This window comes from Rousettus aegyptiacus, unplaced genomic scaffold (genome assembly GCF_014176215.1).
Source record: "Rousettus aegyptiacus isolate mRouAeg1 unplaced genomic scaffold, mRouAeg1.p scaffold_m13_p_8, whole genome shotgun sequence".
Lineage (NCBI taxonomy): Eukaryota > Metazoa > Chordata > Mammalia > Chiroptera > Pteropodidae > Rousettus > Rousettus aegyptiacus.
In genome coordinates this window covers 4,000,150-4,020,725 of record NW_023416311.1, presented here as the reverse complement: position 1 = coordinate 4,020,725, position 20,576 = coordinate 4,000,150, and the positions used below count along the sequence as shown (strand labels likewise).

Below are 20,576 nucleotides of genomic sequence, written 5' to 3'. Positions count from 1 at the left end.
AGCCTAAGAGAGGAAAAGGTCAAACACATAGAAACGGAGTAGAACGGTGGTTTCCAGGGCCTCGGGGGTGGGAGAAATGGGGAGATATTAGTCACATGCAAACTTTTGGTTATAAGATGAATAAATGCTGCGTATGTAATGTACAGCATTGGCAGCTATAGCTAATACTGTTTTATATCCTTGGAATTCATTGAGAATAGATCTCAACGAATTAAGTATTCTCACCAAAAAAAAAAAGTAACTACGGGAGGTGATGAATGTGTTTATTAACTCGCTCATGGCAATTATTTCACAATGATATGTATATCCGATCATGTACACGTGTTGGCATAAGAGGAGAGAGGAAGGGAGAGTGACAGCTGGCTGGGCTGCCCTCAAGCCGCCTACACTCTCTGGGGACAAATGGGACCAGTTAGAAAGAAAAGTAACTGAACCTAACCTGCGGCCCCTCAACAAGCCGGCTTCAAGCTCAACATCAAGGACAGCAGCGTCTGGGCGGTGGGGTGAGAGAGGAGAGGAGGCATCTGAAAAAAATGCGAAGGAAAGGGCCTGCGGAAAGGACCGCCCGGCCCGAAGGTCCACTGCTGACTGCCCCCTCCCCCCGCCCAGGGCTCTCCTGCTCGCATCTGTTGACTCATAGCTTGCTGTCCGACTACTGTTCTTATCTCTGTAGCTGTGTAGGAATAACAAGACTGTGCAACGCTGCCTGTCACGTTCATCAGAGCTCAGCCTTTGGATGGGAATCCGCGGAGCAGGTGCGGGCACGAAGTGCTGCTTCTTACTTATGGCCTCAATGTCCCATCTCTCTCTGTTCGAGAATCCTATAGTGATGCTGATAACGCCAAGGTCACGGGTTCCACAAAACAAACGACCTGTAAGACCGGTGTCTGGAAATTCCTCCCCACTGCATCCCCTCTCCCGAAGCTCCCCCCTCCCCATCCTGAGAAAGGAGGCCCATGTGAAACCGCAGACAAAGGAATCACGTGCCCCTTCATGGACACTGCAGACGTATATAAACTGTAAGACATCTAACCAGAGCGAGCTTGTGCGTGGAGCCATTAACCCCACGCGCTCCGCCGGCCTAATAAATTCTCCCTCCTCTAGGAGAATGGTCTGAGCGTCCGCCGTCAGGTGTCGCTTCCTGCAACAGGGGGACTGTTCGTTTTGTGTTTTCCTGGCCAGCCCAGACTAGACGCTATACATTGTTCTGTTCCCTCCACATTTTGTCTCTGCTGATCCCAGGCCCGAGTCCCACTAAAGATGTGGCTTATGTGACCGTGTCTGGAGCTGACGGATGGAAGAGCAGGGAGGGAGCGCACACTCTCCCCCCACACTGGTGAGCACTGGCAGCTCAGCCCCGGGTTGCAAGGTCAAAATCTTGCAAAATCTCCCAAACTGCCGTTCAGACGCCCCCAGCCCATGACTGAGGGAGTTTAACGTCCTGCGCAGACAGACGAGGATAGTGGAAGCAGAGGACGTGAGAGAGACGGATCGGCTTCTCGGAATCCAGACACTCTCCACCAAGGCAAATCCCACTTGTAAAAATAAGAGGATTATTGGGCTGTAAAATATGCTAAATAATTGAATAGGAAACTTATCTAGATTCCCGAGGAAAAAGTCAGACATTAAGTAATGCAAATTCCCATTCAGCCAGGAGCCAAATAAGCAGAAAAGATGAATCGCCAGGTTCTTCCCCGCACACCAACCTACAGTCTATTTCACGGGAAGGGAACAAAGAAAATAAAATTCCCTGACGCCTGGGTTTCACTCTAACGAGCAGACCGCGTTCCCGGCCTCCACACCAGGGCCCCCGGGAGTCAGCGTGGGGGACCGGCCGTACCCGCATGTTCTCTCCTGTGCCTGGCTCAGATCTTGCAAGAGGCTGGCTCACGACCAGGCGGTTTCACAAACGTGTGGTCAGCGCCCGGTTGGGGAGAAGCACAGGGGCCGAGGGCCAGTGAGGGGGTTCAGCTCGCCTAGCGAGCGGGGCCGGGGGGCAGGATGACGGCCGGCGTGAGCACACTGTACCTTCCCCGTGGCACAGAGGCGTCTGTGGCTCCAAGGGAAGACCCACCAGTGTGACAGGCAGCCGCAGGCCGCGCCACCCCCCACCCGCCGACCAAAGCGGAGGCCACGCCCGCTCCTGCCTCAGAGCTGGAGGACGGCGCGCCCGCGGGTTTGGGTTCGGACACTAGCGACAGCCACTGCGATTTCTGAACTTGTCCTGGGCCAGACCCTGGCCTAGGCTCGTCACGTGTCCCCTCACCTAAGCCTCGTGATGAATCCACGACACCAGTGCAGTGGTTACGACAGAGGCCAGGGTGTGACCCTACGTCCTTCTAACACCCAGCGACGTGACTTCTCTAGGTCTCAGCCTCCTCGTCGGTAAAATGCACATTAAAACAGCGCCCGCCTGGCAATACCGACGTGAATGTTCGATGAGTTCTCACACGAGCTGTGCCTGCCGGTATGCGCAGTCCAAGTACGGCTATCGTCGTCGTCGTCGTCATCACCGTCATCCTTTTTCACAGATGACACCACAGAAGCCCAAAGCTAGGCAGGCTAAACTACCTCCCCACAGCCCCGTTCTACTGCCGAGTCCCTCGTCAGGCCCCTGCCCTCCCCACACGCCCTCACGCAGCGGCCAGGCTACACTCGACGAGCCCCTGTCCTCTGCTCGCCTCAGGCAGCGGGGACACCAGAGCTCCTCTGCGCCCGGGGGGCGATGCTGGAAGCACGGCGGGGCGTGGGCCCCGTCCCCGCGGGCACCTGCCGCCACCTGCGCTACCACCGCCTTGGAGCCACGCACTGCTGGGAGCGCTTCCAGTTCTCTCTCGTCACACGGGGTGCTTCTCTACGGAGATACAGACGCCAGCCTGTGTCATGACCGCAAGAGGGAACGCGGCCAGCAGGGGCTGCTCGGTGTACATCTATTCTAAACACGTCCCCAGCCTCGGGGCCTCCAACACGCTGTTATTGTAAGTGACAGATGGAGACAGGAGGCGACTTTGGTTGACTTTCTGTGCCATGTTCCCCCTTCCCCTCCACAAAGGGGAGGAAAAAAGCAATTCTGGCTGTTAGAGACATTACATGACATAATAGTATCCATTTATTCAAAAAATATTCCTCAGACGTGGTTCTACAGTGTAGCGGTTAGCATGTCCACACTACATGCAGAAGGTTCTGGGTTTGTGCCCCAGTGGAGCCACAGCCCATGGTCTGCGGCCATGCCACCCTGAATAAGCCTGATCCCGTCTGATCTTGGAAGCTAAGCAGGGTCAGGCTGGTTAGTACTTGGATGGGAGACCACCTAGGAAGATCAGGTACTGTAGGTATAAATAATAATTTAAAAAATATAAAGAAATAATATATTTCTACGTGCCAGACATCGTGCCAAGCTCGACTCCACCCGTGCTGACAGGAGTGGTTTCTCCCCAGTTTGAACAAATTCTTGTAAAACTTACAACACAAATTTCTTGTTATCTGAGAGTCTGATATCCACGTAATTTGAATTAGCCTTAATAATAGTAACTTATCATTTCACTAGCCCGGTGCCCTGCTGGTTCCCAGGGGTCTCCACTTTCCATAAAGTGCACTTAGCATTCCTGGGAGTCCCCAAGTCACTCACGAGCCCCGCCCCATCGGGAAGCACCTGCTCCAGGAAGGGCCACCTCCGGCCCCGGGCCCTCCTCTCTCCCTTTTTGTGCCTTACACTCAGAGAGAGACCTCCCAAACCGGGCTGCTAGGCCCTCAGTGTCTTACGCATTTTAGAGAAAAAGACTTTCAGTGTTCGAGTTCAGCCCCTCTGCTTAGCAACAGACCTGAGTATGTCTCTGACAAGGGCCACACCAAATGACAAGAACATACTCAAAAACATCCCTCTTGGATTAGGAGGGCTAGCTGGCTCCTTCTTTGCCCTCTGATGGTCCTATCCAGCCTCCATTTGTCAGACACACCAAGACATGTTTAAATCCCATCAAGATGGGGCCCCAGATATACCTGTAAGAAACTTCGCTTCCAAAGGCATCGCCAGATCACACTCATCTTCGGGGCAGACGTCAATCAAGTTTTCAGGCCGTGCAGCATCTTTTTATTAACGTATTTATTTATTTGCACCTTTTATTTTTGAGGTAAAATTTACATAACAGAAAATTAGCCATTTTGAAGTGTACAATTCAGTGGTATTTAGCACATTCACAATGTTGTGAAAACAATCTCCATCTTCCAAAACATTTTCATCACCCCAAAAGGAAACCCCACATACATTAAGCAGGCACCCCATTCCTCCCTCTTCCCAGCCCCTGGCAATAATTAGTCTGCTTTGTCTCTATAGATTTACTTCTTCTGGACCTTTCATATAAATGGAATCATGTGTGTGTGACCTTTTGGGTCTGGCTTCTTTCACTCGGCCTAAGGTTTTTGAGATTCACTCACATTATGGAATGTGTCGATACTTCATCCCTTTTTACGGCTGATGATACTCTACGGTATGGTTACACCACATTTGGTTTATTCATTCCTCATGCGATGGACATTTGAGTTGTTCCCACATTCTGGCACCACTGTGAATAGTGCTGCTATGAACATTTGTGGGCAAGAATCTATTTGAACACGTTTTCAGTTCTTTGGAGTACATACCTCAGAGTGGACTGTTGGGTCACATGGTAATTTTGCTAGATTTGTTGAGCGACTGTCGGACTGTTCCACGCTGGCTGTGTCATTTTACGCTCCCACTAGCAATGTGCGAGGGTTCCAATTTCTCCACCTTCTCACCAACACTTATTTTCCAATTTTTGGGTCTAGCCACCCTACTGAGTGTGAAGTCGTGTCTTGTTGTTTGGTTTTGACTGGCATTTCTCTTACGAAGTTAAATGGCATTAAAGTTAATGACATCATCTTTTCCTGTACTTGTTTGGCCATTCCCCTCTCTCCTTCGGAGGCATGTCTACTCAAATCTTCTGCCTCTTTTTAATTACCTTGCCTTTTTGTCGTTGAGTTCTAAGAATCCACTATATATTCTAGACCCTAACCAGGTTTACAATTTGCAATATTTTCCCCCATTCTGTAGGCTGTCTTTTCATTTTGATAGTGACCTTTGATGCATAAATTTTAAATTTTTGAATAATCTCCCTTATCTAGTTTGTCGTTGTTGCCCATGTCTTAGGTGTCATATCTAAGAATCCACTGCCAAACTCAAGGTCATGAAGATGTACCATGTTTTCTTCTAAGGGTTTTATAGTTTTAGCTCTTACATTTAGGTCTCTGATCCACTTTGAATTAATTCTGTACTTGGTGTGAGGCAGTGGTCCCACGTCATTCTTTCGCACGTGCATATACAGTTGTCCCAGCACCATTTGTTGAATAAACTATTCTTTCTCCATTAAATGACCTTAGCATCCTTATCAAAAATGAGTTGACCATAGATGTATATTTCTAGACTTTCATACTATTGATCTATATTTGTGTTTATTCCTTCTGGGACTCCCATTATGGATGTCAGTATTCTTTCTGGTGTCCCACAGACCTCTTATGCCCTGTTCATTTTTCTTTATTCTTTTCTGCTCATCAGGCTGAATAATCGCGATTGACCTATCTTTAAGTTCACTGATTCTTTCTTCTGTCTGCAACTCTGCTTTTGAACCCCTTTTGTGAATTTTTCATTTCAGTTATTATATTCTTCAGCTCCAGAATTTCTGTTGTGGCTTTTTAAAGTTCCTATCCCTTTATTGATATTTTCCAGATGTCGAGACATTATTCTCCAGGTCTCTTCAGTTCTCTGTCCGTGGTTTCCTTTAGCTCTTTGGGCATATTTAAAACAATTGATTTAAAGTCCTTGTCTAGTAAGTCCAATACCTGGGCTGACATTTGGGCAGTTTCTATTAATTTTTTTTCCCTCCGTGAATGGTCATAATTTCTTCTTTGCATGACTTATGGTTTATTTTGTTGAGTATTAGATATTTTGAATATGTGGCAACTCTGGAAGTCAGATTTTCCTTCCTCTCCAGGGTTTGATGCTGCTGCCTATTGTGGGTTGCTGCTGTTTGTATATTTAGTAACTGTTTTTCTAAGACCTATAGTCTTTGCCACTGAAATCTGCATTCCTTTAGCTTACTGGATAACTGATATTTTGACAGAATAACCTTAAATGTCTGGAGCCAACAAAAGAAATAAAGAATTATTTTTGAAGGAAAAAAGAAAAATATTTCCCTGGTCTTTGCGAATTGGATCTGTATCAGGGCACTGCCCGAACACTCAGGCTGTTGATGATTCTGCCTGAGCCTCACTTCTTACTTGCAGGGCCTGAAAGGCAGCAAGAGATGAAAGCTTAGTCTTCTCAAATCTTTTCTGAGTGTGTGTCTTACTCATGGCCTGACGTGGCTTTCTCGATTCCCTGGCATACATGGAAGCTTTGAAATCTAAATCTAGACCCAGACATCTCTCTTTTCCAATCTTTTCTTTCCCAGGCTTCTTGGTCTATTACTTGTCCAAGTGTCCCTTGCCCGACATGACTGAGGCCAGTAGCCGTGCCTATAAATGCTTGCAGCAAAAGCCACCTTGAAAGCCACCTAGCCTTGGAAATTTCCTGAATGAACAGTAAGCCTTTTCACCTGTCCTTGAGAGAGCCACCAGACAGGCTGGCATCCACTACCACAGTTCTGTGGAAGTAAGCTCCTTATAGATCCTTCCAGCACTAGGAACCGACACCAGAAGTCTGGGCCACCATCTTCACGGCCACGAAGCGTGCAGAATGGTAGGCTCGCGGTTTAAAATGCCACCGTGCTCTTACCATAAACCAGTGTTTTCTCTCTTCACCAAGCTTTCCCTTGGTGCTTGTTTTTGACTAGATATCAGAGATCTTCAAAAGCTGATTTTGGGTTTTTGCCCGCTCATTAGTTGTTTTGGGGGAGAGATGGCACCCTTGATTTCCCTAGTCCATCCTTCTTGGTGGTCCTGCACCTTTTGAGCACCCTTTCTGTGTGTGAGGAAATTCCTGTTCCATGAGTCTAAAGATCCCCACGGTGGTAGCCTGGGACTCATTTTCCCAGCCTCCCTTGCAGCCAGTGGTGCACTGAGAGCCTAGCATCTTAGGTTTTGGGGTGTTTTTTGTTTTGTTTTGTTTTGTTTTTTGTTTTTTTATTAAAGAACAGAAGTGTGTTCTTGCTTCTCAGGATCACATGCTTAGTACTGATTCGGCATGATCTGTAATCCTAAACAACCCACTTCATAACACGGTTCATACTCCAAAGAATGTTCTCCTCACCTTTTGCCCTAAAATTTCTAAACAAAAGGCAATTGTATCTGAATGGCACAAAGGTCTGTGGGTTGTGGCCTCTGCCAGTGTTGCAGACAGACACTGTTTCAGAGAAGAATGAGTGTTGGAAACACTTAAGTGAGAGAAAGGACATATTAATTAACTTCTTAATGAACTTCTTCTCAAGTAGCATGCATGCAATTGAGTCGAACCAAACGAGTATCATTTTCCAACAGTGCTGAGCATCCATTTTTCTGTTCCTCTTCATGTCCCTGATTGCTGTAGCTGAGGAACATCTTGCAATTTAAACAACTCTTATCACTCTCTAGACACAAGATGTGCAAAGTGATACCAGTTCTTTATAACTAAATTGACACTGAATACTAGAATTGCAAAAAGCTGTGTAACAAAAATTACATTAATAAAGTTGTTTTCAAAATATTAAATTGAAAATTTTCAGCTTTAAACAATTTTGATTTAAAGCTGATATTCATTACTTATATAACTTGTATTTTGTCCCATAATTTTAAGTTTTGAATATTTTAGAAAGAAATTTTATTGATTTTAACTTAAAATTTTGAAAGCAACTTTATTGATTTTTTTAACTTAAAATTTCTTTCACTTATATTTTCTATAAAAATATATTCGAATTTTTATATTTTGAAACATTACTTATATTTTTTGTCCTCCGGATTATTGCCAGTAGAACATCATTATGCAAAAACTGTCACCATAACATATTTAGTGATTCTATGGAAATAAAGTCAAGGGAAATAAATTTTATGGGTAATAAAATATATGTAAAAATTATAAATATCCCTTTTCTCATCCAAATACTGCTGTCCCATCAACTTGCTCAGGTATAATTAAATTCAGTTTTGAATCTTTGCCAACTTTGTCATATAAAACCAGATTTGTTTAGTGTTTTGTTGTTGTTTTGAAGTTGTCAGGTAGGAAAGTATTTCACTAAACGTATTTTACTAAACAGCTTGTTAGCTTGATTTGTAACTTTCAAATATATAGGTATATGGCACACAGGCCTCTTGTGGATCCTTACCCGGGCACTGTTTGCCTGTAGTTGGGGTGTGACCTTTTGATCCCAGAGGGCAGTGCTTCTGGGCGACTTTGCCCCACAGGGGAACTTGGCAATGCCTGGAGATACTTTTGGTTGTCTCAACTGGCATCTAGTATGGGAAGGCTAAGAATGTCGCTAAACACCCTGCAGTGCACAGGACAGCCCCCCCCCCCCCCCCATAAAGAGTTATCCAACCCAAAATGTCAGTAGTGCCAAAGTTAGTTTAGTAAGGGCGATAGAGAAACCTCATGCCTCCAAAAACGGCAGGGGGAGAACTCAGGAGCATGTCAGGGACATGGATCAGGGGGAGTGTCATGTCTAGAGACCTGGCTGCAGCAGAGTCCTCCAACAGAACGGGCCAGAGGGACAGTGGAGATACTGTCACTAGCGGCAAAGCCCCCAAACGAATCTCTGGCCCTTCCCGTCGGTTACCTTACACCCTCCAGTAAGTCAGACCGACTAGAGTGGTGTCTGTGATTTGGAACTGAGAACACCGACTGATAAAGCAGACAGGACCAACGTCCCGGCCCCCACTCGACAGATGACGAGACGGATCCCCAAGAAGTCCCAGAGCAGATCAGTTAAAGAGTTGAGAGCGCTGTTAGTTTGCAAGTGACCAGAATTTAGCTCAAAACCAGTAAATTTAAATTTACCTTTATTAATTTTAAACTTAACTAAGTTTACGTTTAGCTTGAGGCTCACTCCCTGCTCACAGAACACAAACGTGGGAAGGCAGGGTGCGGCCGCGCCACGGGAGTGACTGGCAGCCGGGTTCGCACGCCACGAGGACCCGGTCCCTCTCTTCCGCGCTGCTCACAGGCGTTCTTCTCATCACCCCGACTGGCTTTTTCCACACGGCAGAAATTACGACAATTAATAGCACTCAAGGCTCTTATCTTACAATCTCTACCACTTTAAAGAGACGAACCTCACATCTCCCAACTCCAAAACACCCCCGGTATGTCATCATGGTTAGAAGCAGGTACCCTGCTCAAGAAATGGGCGTCTATAAGAGGGCTGAGAGCTGGGGCTGTTTAAGACCCACATGGACGCACAGAAGGAAAACAAAGTGACGAGAAGGCCACATGTAGACAGTCTCCTGGCATCCGCTCGAAGAAGGCCCAGTCCCTTTGCTATTCCACATCCCGTCCTCTTCCTTTCTGTAAGGAGCCCTGAATAATCTCAAAGCTTGCTCTACGCACTTCTATCAGTAGGTTAGTAACAAACCCGAACTGACAGGTGATTTCTTGTTCTTCCTACACTCCCACTGCTGGATGGCTGGATCTCTGCACTGTCCCCTCCGCCCCAGGCCCAGACTAACGAGCAGCCACTCCGCCACAGCGCCCCATCGCCACGGCAGAAAGACAAGAGGCGGACCTCACGGCCCAGAAGTAACACGCCACTTCTCGCAGCTCACTCGTTGGCCAGAATTAGTCACGTGGAAAGCTCTGCCTTGGCCAGGGGAGAACCTGAGTATTTTGCAAGCAGTTCCAATGTAATTACCACTCCAGCACTTCGCAATCGCTATACTGAATCTTCACAACTACTACAGGAAGTATGACTGTTTTCCCCATAATAAAGACGAGGTAACTGGCCCCGGATCACACAGCGAGTAACTAGAAAGGCCAGCATCTGATTCCAAAGTCCATTCTCTTAACCACATTTATTTATTTGGCTTATCTTCTGTATGCCCTTCAGCAATTCTACTGCCCCTTAGATGACTTAACATAAAAAGGGGGGGAACTGGGCACCATCACAGTGACCTTGAACTGAATCCTGCCCACATCTCACTCTACTCCGTGCTGCCCAGAGACTTATTTCGGGGTCCATGGAATTCTGTAGACTCAACACTAGAGCACAGGCACTGGACAGGATTCCACTTTCGAAAGCTAGCTCTCCCACCATGAGGGTCGGGCATGATTTTTTTAAAGATGCCAATGTCCCTTTTAATAGGCTAGATGCTGTGGACAGAGATGAGTGACAGGTTCCTGCTGTGGAGGACTCAGTCTGTCAGAGATTAACAGGCTCCAAACAGGAGACGGACTAGATGTTTCTGCACCCTTGGAGCCCAAGTGCCTGGACACGGTAAACACTAGCTACACGGAAGACAAGAATGCTAGACAAAACACGGGAAGAGTCAGCAAAAAGGCAGGCTGCGGTTTAAAAGCATTCACATCCTGACTCTGCCACTTTCTTCATAGCTCCGTGCTTACTTTTTTCACCTAGAAAACAAGCTATTAATAGTAGCCATGACTTAAAATTAATATTATATGAAATAATATACGTAAAGCTCTTAGTTCTATGCCTGACGTATACAGTAAACATTCGATGAGCACTAAAAACCATTATGCTTTCATGAATTCATTTGTTTAGGAAAAAAGATAAAAGTATAACACATGTTCCTTTGAAGATTTATGGTATAAGTGACACTTAAACTGGCTCTTGGGAACATCCCTGAGGAATAAGAAAAGGCACTCCAGGTAGGGTCAGCCGTAAGCAAAAGCTCAGAGGTTGGGCACGTGTGGGTCCATTTAGGACTTAGGATTGACAGGTTATGTTTTAGGAAGCAGCGAATTAAGACTAGAAAGCCAAGTGAGAATCAGATTTTGCCTTCAGGGTCAGGAGAAGAAAGCAAACTTCCTGACCTGGGATGAGGGAGGTCATCTTAGATGCTGGCTGACCAAGAAAGGTTGTAACTCTGCCTGGCCCAGAAAACTGAGTACTCTTTAACTAGCACTGTCACCCGAGACACCGGTCACCTGGAGCTAAGACAAAACAGCCTCCAAAGGCCCATGTGCCGTAATGTGGACAATGTCCTTATCGGTGGTTCAAAGTGGCCCCTTCAGCCTCTGATCAAAGGCTCTATGCTCTGTAGAATGCTCTCCGGAAAAACGCAAGGGCGTCAATTTTGTTTTCACAAAGTTCATCGTCGCCCTGGTATCTACGGATTCTAGGCCAAGAATCCAGGGTCAGGGTAAGTGCTGGCCCCCTTTTAACACTGACTCCAAGTACACCTGGTGGGCCCAGATGGTCCAGATGCTATCACCCCTCCCTATTCCATCCCCCAGGTCTGCAGCAGTGTGCGAAGTTAGGCTGGGTTCATATCACAGAAGGTAGTACTGACCTTTGAGACAAGCCATCCTGCCAGCAAGAACGTAAACTGTCTCCAGACCAGCCCTAGGTCATGCTGGAATTCTATGTGCTGGGTCTCAGAAACACAGAAAGCCATCTGCTTCCTCATTAACACCAAGAACATGTGCTATTAAACCCATCGACTGGTCACCCATTTCCCTACCCAGATTTTTTCCCATCCCCATCCCTGACCACTTCGAAGGCCACAGGATCCCCACTAAGTCTTGATGGCAGATGGGGCCATTCTCTCACCCTATTTTAGTATTTGTAGCCATTGTCCAGTAAGATGATTCAGTCAAATCAACACATGCTTGTTTAGACAGGTGTCAAGCTAGGTGCCTGATACACAACAGTAAACACATGGCCCATCCTCAGTTTACAATCTTGGCCTTAAGCCAAACGATCAACGATCTGCTCTGAGAATTCTTCTGGACTCACTTCACCTCTGTGCCTGACAAATATACCTGTATATGTGACTGTCAGGTAACATTGTAACTACATTTAAGATAACCTCTAACCTCATCTTTCCCTCATCAACTCTGAGGTAGGTTTTCTATTATTCCCATTATACAGAGGAGGGAACCAAGGCTATTAAAAGCAGACCTCAAATCTGGTCTGTTGAAAACCATCCCCCAAACATGTTCTCACAGCCTTCCAAACACGTGCCCCTAACCCAGACCTGTCTCAACTCGCTCATTTCTAACGCTAAAGTGTGTGGAGCCCTTCAAACGGGGCATCATTTGCCTCCACTCGGGCCAGTCTGGGCATTCCCAGCCACTCCACACATCTTACAGTAGGCCGTCCTTTCAGGAAGTTGAGTTGTTGAGGGCCAGCCCCAGGCCCTGGGCCATTTTACATGCTATCGCTTAGTGACCCTGAGGTAGGTTCTCCTTTTCTACAGAACAAGCCTCACAGTTGTCCCTAGAACGAGCCTCACAGTTGTCCCTAGCCAGAGGTATCACCTTAAGACAGCGGTCCCCCACCTTTTTTGCACCTGAGGCTGGTGCTATGAGCATCTAATGCCTGATGGTGGTGACGGCGGTGATGCCAGTGCTGGAGAGCGGCTGCAAACACAGATGAAGCCTCGCTCACTCGCTCACCACTCACCTCCTGCCATGTGGCCTAGTTCCTAATAGGCCATGGACCGGTACCCAGGGTTTACCAGCCTGCGGCCCAGGGGTTGGGGACCCCTGCCTTAAAGCATTCAATATCCCCACCCAGGCTGAGATTCTCAAGTGTTTACTGAGAAGTGCCTGATTCACCGGAAGTCAAAAAGCAGCCCTCAAGGATAGCTACCAAAACAATTCTAATGGCAATAGTGCAATTTATCCCTTTCTGAAGATAAAAAGAACCCACATCTATACATCAAAGACGTTAGCAGCCAACACCCTCCTAGCCTGCTGTGTTGTCATGAAGCCTGTCATCTTTCTACTGTGGCCCACATGACTAGAAGACAATTAAGAGTAGCTGCTGTCCTTCCCTTAAGGCTCTGAGATGCCCCATCCATCTCATTCCCAGGGACAGGCCGACTACAGATGGCTAGGTGCACAGCACCCCGAGTGCTCCTTGGCCAGACCCGCAAACCTGTGCTGTCCAATACAGAACACCAGCCACATGTGGTTATTAAAAGTGGCTAGTCCAAATTAGGGTGTGCTTTAAGTGTAAATATTGTACAATAAATGCTTTCAGACATTAAGAGTAAAATCCATTTTTCATGCCAATTACATGTTAAAATTTCAACATTTTGAACACAGTATGTTATGTAAAAAAAAAATCAACCCCAACTGTCCTAAATGTGGCAACTATAAAGTGTAGTTACACAAGTGGCTCTTGTCACATCTGCACTGGACAGCACTGCTCTTAGGAAGGGGGAGGGGAGCCACCTCCGGAGCCACCCTGCCCTCTGGCGGCCCAGCTGTTCTTTGTAAGACTTTCCCAAGTAGAGTGGTCTAGTGAATAAAGCCACCTCAACTCCAGGAACACATTGTGACAGATTTACAGTGAAACTAGTTTTTAAGATGATTCATTTTTTAAAAATAACATTTAACAAACACACATTGCCAAAATGGTGACATGCAATCCAAATTTACTTTGAGTCCTGGTGAGCCATGGGCTCTAGCCGTCGGCTCCCTGCCTGCCTCCCCATGAGCACTTACGCAACTCACTGCAACTGTGCCCTGTCTTTAGGGCAGTTACCAAGTGCCTGAAATGTGCATTGTCAAGCTAAAAACAGGAAAGCCACCCACCCCTCCAAGGGTTAACATAAGCCCCCAGAAGGACAGGCTTCACCACCTGGACCCCAACCCAGACTCAACCGTCCTGGGCGACACCCTCCTCTGCGGAGCCATGAGCACGATGGCTTCGGTTATCACAAGTCAAGACTTTCTTGTTCACGTCAGGGACACGGCTACCGCGAAGGCTGCACTGCCGCGGACGCTCTCGCTACTCTGCTGTCAAGTTCAAAGCGACCGAGTGAAGCACCAGAGTCCATTGAGGCATTTTATTGGAACAAATGTATTACATCCCTAGAAAAAGAATCCCAGGATTTTCCCTCCTGTGTGTTTTCGTCTTGCTTCTTCATGGTCCATGATGCCCGCTGAAGTTGTCAGTACAATGAAACTATGGAGAGTTAAAAAAAAATGCTGGTGAGTTTTTCCTAAATAGTTCAACAGAGAGCCACTTTCTGGTACAGAAAAACACCAACATTCATCATGCTTAGGATGCCTTCCCCGACACACAGCGAGACTCACACGGCCTACGCAAGCCGGCCACGCATAGGCATGGCTCCTGGAACCAGAAGGCTCAAACCCAGAGACCTCGGCCACACACACTCGTACAGCCCTCCCCTGGGCTGACGCTGAGAAACGATGCTATTAAGCTTAATGGAAACAAAGACTGGGAACTCCTCTACCCTCAAAAGGTCACTTTCTGCTCTCATGTAAGGAGACATGGCGCTTAAGGCATGACGGAACTGTTTCTGCCACTTTCTCTCTGGTCACAGGCCAGCCACCACTGTACAGAGGGTCAGCTGGACAGTGGGAGTCCCACCTGGCCTGGTTCTCGGGGTTACAATGGGGTGAAGTTAAGACACATAATGTAGAATGCCAACTGTGAGGCAAAAGAATTATCATCATACTTAAAAATCAGAAATGACCCACTCAAAACACTACATACAGTAAGCATGAAGTGGGAGTAAATCCAACCACATCACCAAACATATGACTGGGGGCTTACATTCCTAGCCACAAAGTGCTTTACCAGAATTAAATCAGGTAATAGAACTTAGAAGAGCACTGTTACCATTTTTATAGATGAAGAAATCAAGATTACATCACTTGCCAGAGGCCTCCCAGCTTTAAAATAAGAAAACAAGGATTTGAACTCAGTCTTACCAAGAATCAAGATTTTCGAACTGAGTTTCCCAAAAGGCCTAGGGTTCTGAAGTGATTCTGGCCACAGGGGGAGGGAGGGAGGGGAGGCGGGGGGGGGGGCGGAAATCATGTAAGATGAGCCATATGCACTGAACCCAAAGAGGAGACACTAAAGGGCACACAAATGCGCCTCAGCCTCAGCTCTCACATGCCCCTCAGAATCTGAAGCCTCGCCCAAGCTAATCCTTGAGTCAAGCGGGTTGGGAATGGAGACAATTACTACTGCTGTCCACAAAAAACCCGCAATTCAGCTCGCGTCAAAGTGCATCACAGCAATCCTTAGCATTAACTCATTTTATTTTTAGGCAAGGCAACCCTTGGTTGACCTCACAGATTGCAAGAACCTTGTCAGCTTACAATGTCTTATTTTTTAATTTTTATACCTACAGCGCCTGGTCTTCCTAGGTGGTCTCCCATCCAAGTACTAATCAAGCCCGACCCTGCTTAGCCTCCGAGATCAGACGGGATCTGTCTTATTCAGGGTAGGTTGGCCATAGACAGCATTAACTTGCTTTCAGTGAGGAAAAGCAACTCACCCAAACTGACGGGACGGGAGCAGGTTGTTCTGCCATTTTTCTAGATCTTTGAGTTGCACATCGAATCTGGGGCTGATCACTCCACACTGTAAAAGGGTAACAGAAAACGTCGTTCATACTTCACCAATAACAGAAAAACTAAACACAAAACAGCATTCATAATCACTTAAAATCCAGTAAACCAAGCAACTCTATATAAGCAAAGTCGATAAAAGAGGCAGAACACAAGGCAACAGTGTCAGTGCCGGGTCCCAGTGTGCATCCCCCCGGGCTGGAGCGCTGTCCCAGACCTAAGTCTTAGACAAATAAAACTGCAACCAAACTTTTTGTATATAGTAATGCTGAAATAAAAGTGTGGGGTCTCAAATCTTTCACCTATAAACTAAAAACGTACATTATCACAATTTCTAAGAAACAAGCTCCACAGGCTCTACACTAAAATCTAAGAACATAACTCCACACCAATAAAGTACAATAAACATCTGAGACATGCTATCCCACAACCCCGGGGAAATTTTACCAAACTAACTTTCCAAAGTGGATGGGCAGCACAAAGAGCCAAGTTCTCAACATTACCCCAGCTGCTAGCTACTGAGACACAGCAACACTGTCCTCCAAAGCGGCACTCCCCAGGAGCCAAAGTGCTCTGCTTCAATCGCCCCAATCACTCGCAGACAAATCCCAAACCCAGACGAGCGCAAGCATCCACTAACGGCCGATAGTTTACCTGCATCTGCGGGCTCGTGCCGGGCGTCTCCGACTAGATCAAACGGGTTTAGAAAATAGAAACTGAGGGGATCAAAAGCCTGTTTAATTAATTAAAGCTAAATGTGACCCTCCTGCTCACATCACTGCTCTAACAAATCGCTAGTACCCTTAAAACAGGCAACGCACACAGGCTCCCGCTACTCACACACAGGAAGCCACCGTGTGAGACACTCGGGATTAGCACCATCAAAGTGCAAACGCGAGGGGTGGGGGGACAACAGCAGGTGGCCGCTTTGTGCATACCCACCCGGGACAATCATTGAAAAGAATTCCAAGATGAATAACAGCACACTGAAGGAGACTATGAGGTCGGGGTGTATTCAGGTCTTTGGAGCAGTTATACTGCCCCAGGCTGGGAGGCCCGCTCAGCTTCTCCTCTTTGCTTAGCTTCTCCTCTTCGTGCCATTACCCTATTAGCTATGTCACTTGACTGCCAAGGGCAATCTCACACTGGACGGGGAAAAAACTACAGAAACAGGAACAGAACAATCAGTGCTTTCTCCGAGCAACCTGAAGGGAAAGACCGTCCCGAGGCTTCCACTACACGGCACCCAAGCTTTTCATTCCAACACCACCTCTCGCTCAGCCAGAATGAAAGCAGCACGGCCTTCCCAAACCAGATGAAGCTAAGGGGATGTGACCGAGGACATAATGTCCTCAATTTAGCTACAGTTTTTCTATACTACGGGATTTCGTAGCCCCATCACAGATCCACACAGGTGAGGGGACGTTCTGAGGCAAACTGAAGTCAGAGAAATTGAAAACTTGAGCTAGTTTTGCCCAAAGTCAGACAACTAATTGGCAGGGCCTGGATTTCAACCACCTCTCAGCCAGAATTTTTCAAACCAGCAGACCACAGAACAAGAATGCCATGAATGAGTTCCACTAGGGAAATGCTCTCTTCAAACTTATTTATGTGCAGTGAATGTTCAAGAAGAATCTGCTGCACAGCACTTCGACTTAGAGCTTTTAAGAAAAATGTTAAACTCTCTTCTGCAGGAGTTCTAAGATGTTCTATAAACTACCTACCGCCTCCCACTGGTCACTACCGAGCTGAGACCTTGAGCAGGACTCAGATCTTGATCTTAAAAACAGGAAAACACACACGCCCCTGGTCGTCTACCTCAGGAACACTGTGATGGTCAGAGTGACAATGTCGGCGTTGGGGTCTAACGGTTACTTATAACTGCAAGAAAACAAGACATACTCAGGCACCCTTGAGACCCTTTCGAATCTCTCACGGAGGCCTTCTGTTCAGCAGTTTTCATCTATCCCTCCACCCACACGTGAGGCAACTTCGCTCTACAGGAAAGCAACTTTGTAAAACAGACATTGCGGGACCTGGAAATACTCTTACCAATCAATCTGGCCGCTGCCACTAACCACAACTCTTTCCCGAGCCAGTTTTCCCCCCACTTCTGCTGGCTACAGGATCTAAGACTCGCTGCAAATCTGAGAGCTACAAATCCGAACACAGAAAGCAGGGTAGCAGCTCAGGGCCCCTAACTAGCTTACAGACACCTAACCCAAAATACTCAGTCAGTGAGACCACAGTCAAAAGGATCAAAAAGATCCACTGGGTGGTGCTGACAAGTCAAACGACAGGGAGCACGGACCTGGAAGACACACGTCCAGCCTATGTCAGCAGAAACAGAAGTATCAGTATTGTCATAAAACCCGTGTTCAAAAAACCCAACACAATCTCCAAAAAGAGGTCGGTCAAGAGCTATTTACACTGAAAGCATCAGTGTCCTTTGCCACCCAAGTTCAAGCCGCTGAGGCTGGCAAGTGTCACCAAAGACTCAAATACCAGTACCACCAGTCGGGTTTCACCCCAGCCCTCTCGCATCTCCTTCGGACAGACAGCTCGCACTCCACACACTGACAATTCTAAAGCAAATACAACCCTGGAGAACAAATGAAGTAAAATGTGACAGAAATGATTTTAATCAATTCCTAAAGTGGTTTTTTTTTCACCTAAGTAAAGCACGCCATCACCATTTGGTCTCATAAGGGTAATTATATGTTAACATGGTGTTAATTCTTAAATGTGGAAGATAATCAATTCTTACCTTGTTTAACCTGCCTGTGAGGTTCACAACAATTTTCCCAGCTCTGTGATCATCGATGATTTCAAATTCGCCAATATAACCTACAGAACATAACTGACTGTGTTAAATGGCAGGTATCAGTTGGACAGACCTGAACATTTCTGCTCCTCTAGCATTCCCACTTTTTCCCTCTATATTCTTTTCCCTCATATCATGTCAGTGAAAGTTCCTAAGCAGTTTAGGGAAAGACAGGTTGCTCTGGAACAAAACTAGTTTTTATAGCCTAATATTTAATATGTAAGGGACCCAAAACCACCCACCCTGCAATTCTACAGAGGGATTATGCCTTTGCCCCCCCACAGCTTCCCATTCCCAAAGGCCAAAGATATCCTTTGAAGAGCGCGGGAGCCCTTTCAATAACATGTCACAGATGCGATACTGCACAAAGGACATTTTAACTTCCCTCTAGCAAAACGAGTCAGAAACTTCATTCCTCCTTTGAACAACCTTAACCTCCTCAGTGTTTCCTGAAGAGGATCATTCGCCCAGACTATGCCGCCCACAGCAAAGTCAACCGCATCGGCTCCCAGGTAGCATGACACCTCGCTCCTCCATGCTCCCAGTCCTCTCAACCCCCTCAATTTCTACAGGACCAATTCCTTATTTTTACATCAAAATGTAAAACACACTTACCATGCTTCATCATCACAGTCAGAAACCGGACGATGACTTTGGAGCACGGCCTGATGAGAACCTGGCGTTTGCCTCTCTTTTCAGCATTGTTGATGCTCTTGAGTGCATCGGCCAGGACGTTCATGCGCACCATTATGGCTGTTCGGGAAGACAGGACAGGGGTTTACCGTCATTGCCACTGTGAGAACACATCTTTTTTCCTGCCTCTGTCATCGCACACTGGTCCCCCAGGATCCCCAGCTACCAAAACAAAAATATCAGCTCCGGTCTGTCAGTTATCAGAACGGGAGCCGAGTCACCGACGTTTCCCAAACGTCTGAAAATCCAGCAGTGACTGTGCTGTGTTAACATGGCCCTTCTACCCGACTAACTCGACGTCAGCCTCGTCCGAAAATCCGCAAGAGTAACTGTCACCTAACGCCGTCCAAGAATGTGTCCAACAGCAAGTGCCGCGAAGTGACACACATTTTACGTGCGCCGGGACGGACTAGGCCAACGGGCACGAACTGCGAGACACGGTGACAGTCTGAAAAGTTCTGAACGCTGAGGATTCAGCCCAGAGCGGGCTCGGGACGCCGACGACCGACAGCCGGGGGCCGACGTGCTTGCTCGCGCCCGACTGTGCATGAGCGGAGAGCCCGGAGCACGAAGACGCAGGTCAGGTCCCAGCAATCCGCCACGCCAGGCCGAGCGTCCGCAGCAACGGGAAGCTGCACGGCCCACGGCGCCCGCCGTCCCCGGTGCCGCCCGCCGCCAAGGCGCTGCCTCGGCCACTACGGGGCGGTCCTGGCGCCGCCTCCCCGGGCTGTCGGAAGCTCCGGTTCCCGCCAGCGCTGCGGCCTGCGACCCAGAGGCAGGCCGGGCTCTCCAGGATACGGAGCGTGGAGCGGCCGAGCATGACCCTCCCCTACGCCTGCCCAAGTCCCCGCAAGGCCAGTGCGCCCGGCCCACGCGGGCCCCGGCATCCTCTCAGAGCACAGAAGTCGAGTCTCAGACTGCACGATGGCTCCGATAGCCGGATGATGCTGGATTCCTCAGAGAAAGCTACTCACCGGCACGGAAAGATGGCGGAAAGAGAACGGGAGGGGCGAGCACACGGAGTTATGGGAAGAGGCCAGGCTATCGCGAGATTTTCAAAGTACCGCCAAAAAAAAAAAAAAGACTGCTGAGAGGAAGGAGGCGGGTAAAGGGGCGGAGCCTCTTCAGAGGTGAGCAATGGAGAGTCGATGGAATCGACCTTCCCAGGTAAGGCAGTAGTCGGAGGTTCGACTCCATTCTAGCATTTCATCTGTAAAAGCAAAAAATTGACGAGGACCAAGGTGTTTGCTAATTTTTATTGCAGTAGCTGTTTATCATTTATAATAAGCTTTGATACTTACGTTTTTATGATATCTCTGGAAGGACCCACAGAAACTGGTCATTGCCCCTGAATTGGGACAGACGACTTGCTTTTCTCCCTATCAACTTTGTTTTGTTGTTTTGAAACGTGTTTATATATTACATTTTCAAAGCAGTTAAAAATATTTTGTTTAATCGGTGGCTCCTCTTTGACTCCCTAAATCTTAGAAATTATTTACTCGGGCTCCAGAAGTTTCTTTCAAGTTCTGGGAAACACAATTTAGAAGAAAGCCACACATG

The 20,576-nt window shown here is 47.4% G+C and overlaps 1 protein-coding gene and 2 pseudogenes across 3 annotated transcripts; 1 reads left to right on the top strand and 2 right to left on the bottom strand.

Annotated features, from left to right (window-relative positions):
* The first annotated feature begins 3,217 nt into the window (after window positions 1–3,217).
* Window positions 3,218–3,335, top strand: LOC118607480 (annotated as a pseudogene).
* Window positions 3,336–13,944: 10,609 nt separating this feature from the next.
* On the bottom strand, window positions 13,945–20,065 carry RPS15A (ribosomal protein S15a). Of its 3 annotated transcripts, none has more exons than XM_016156918.2 (5): window positions 19,991–20,065; window positions 18,939–19,076; window positions 18,267–18,346; window positions 15,427–15,512; window positions 13,945–14,078 (listed from the first exon to the last, which is right to left on the bottom strand). In XM_016156918.2, the coding sequence occupies exons 2-5, from the start codon at window positions 19,069–19,071 to the stop codon at window positions 13,985–13,987; spliced, it is 393 nt and encodes a 130-aa protein (XP_016012404.1). In that variant the 5' UTR covers window positions 19,072–19,076; window positions 19,991–20,065; the 3' UTR covers window positions 13,945–13,984. The 3 variants fall into 3 exon arrangements, with proteins under 3 accessions (XP_016012404.1, XP_036081765.1, XP_036081764.1); XM_036225872.1 differs by lacking the exon at window positions 19,991–20,065 and adding an exon at window positions 19,404–19,422; XM_036225871.1 differs by lacking the exon at window positions 19,991–20,065 and adding an exon at window positions 19,353–19,371.
* LOC118607533 lies at window positions 15,271–15,389 on the bottom strand (annotated as a pseudogene).
* Window positions 20,066–20,576: the final 511 nt, after the last annotated feature.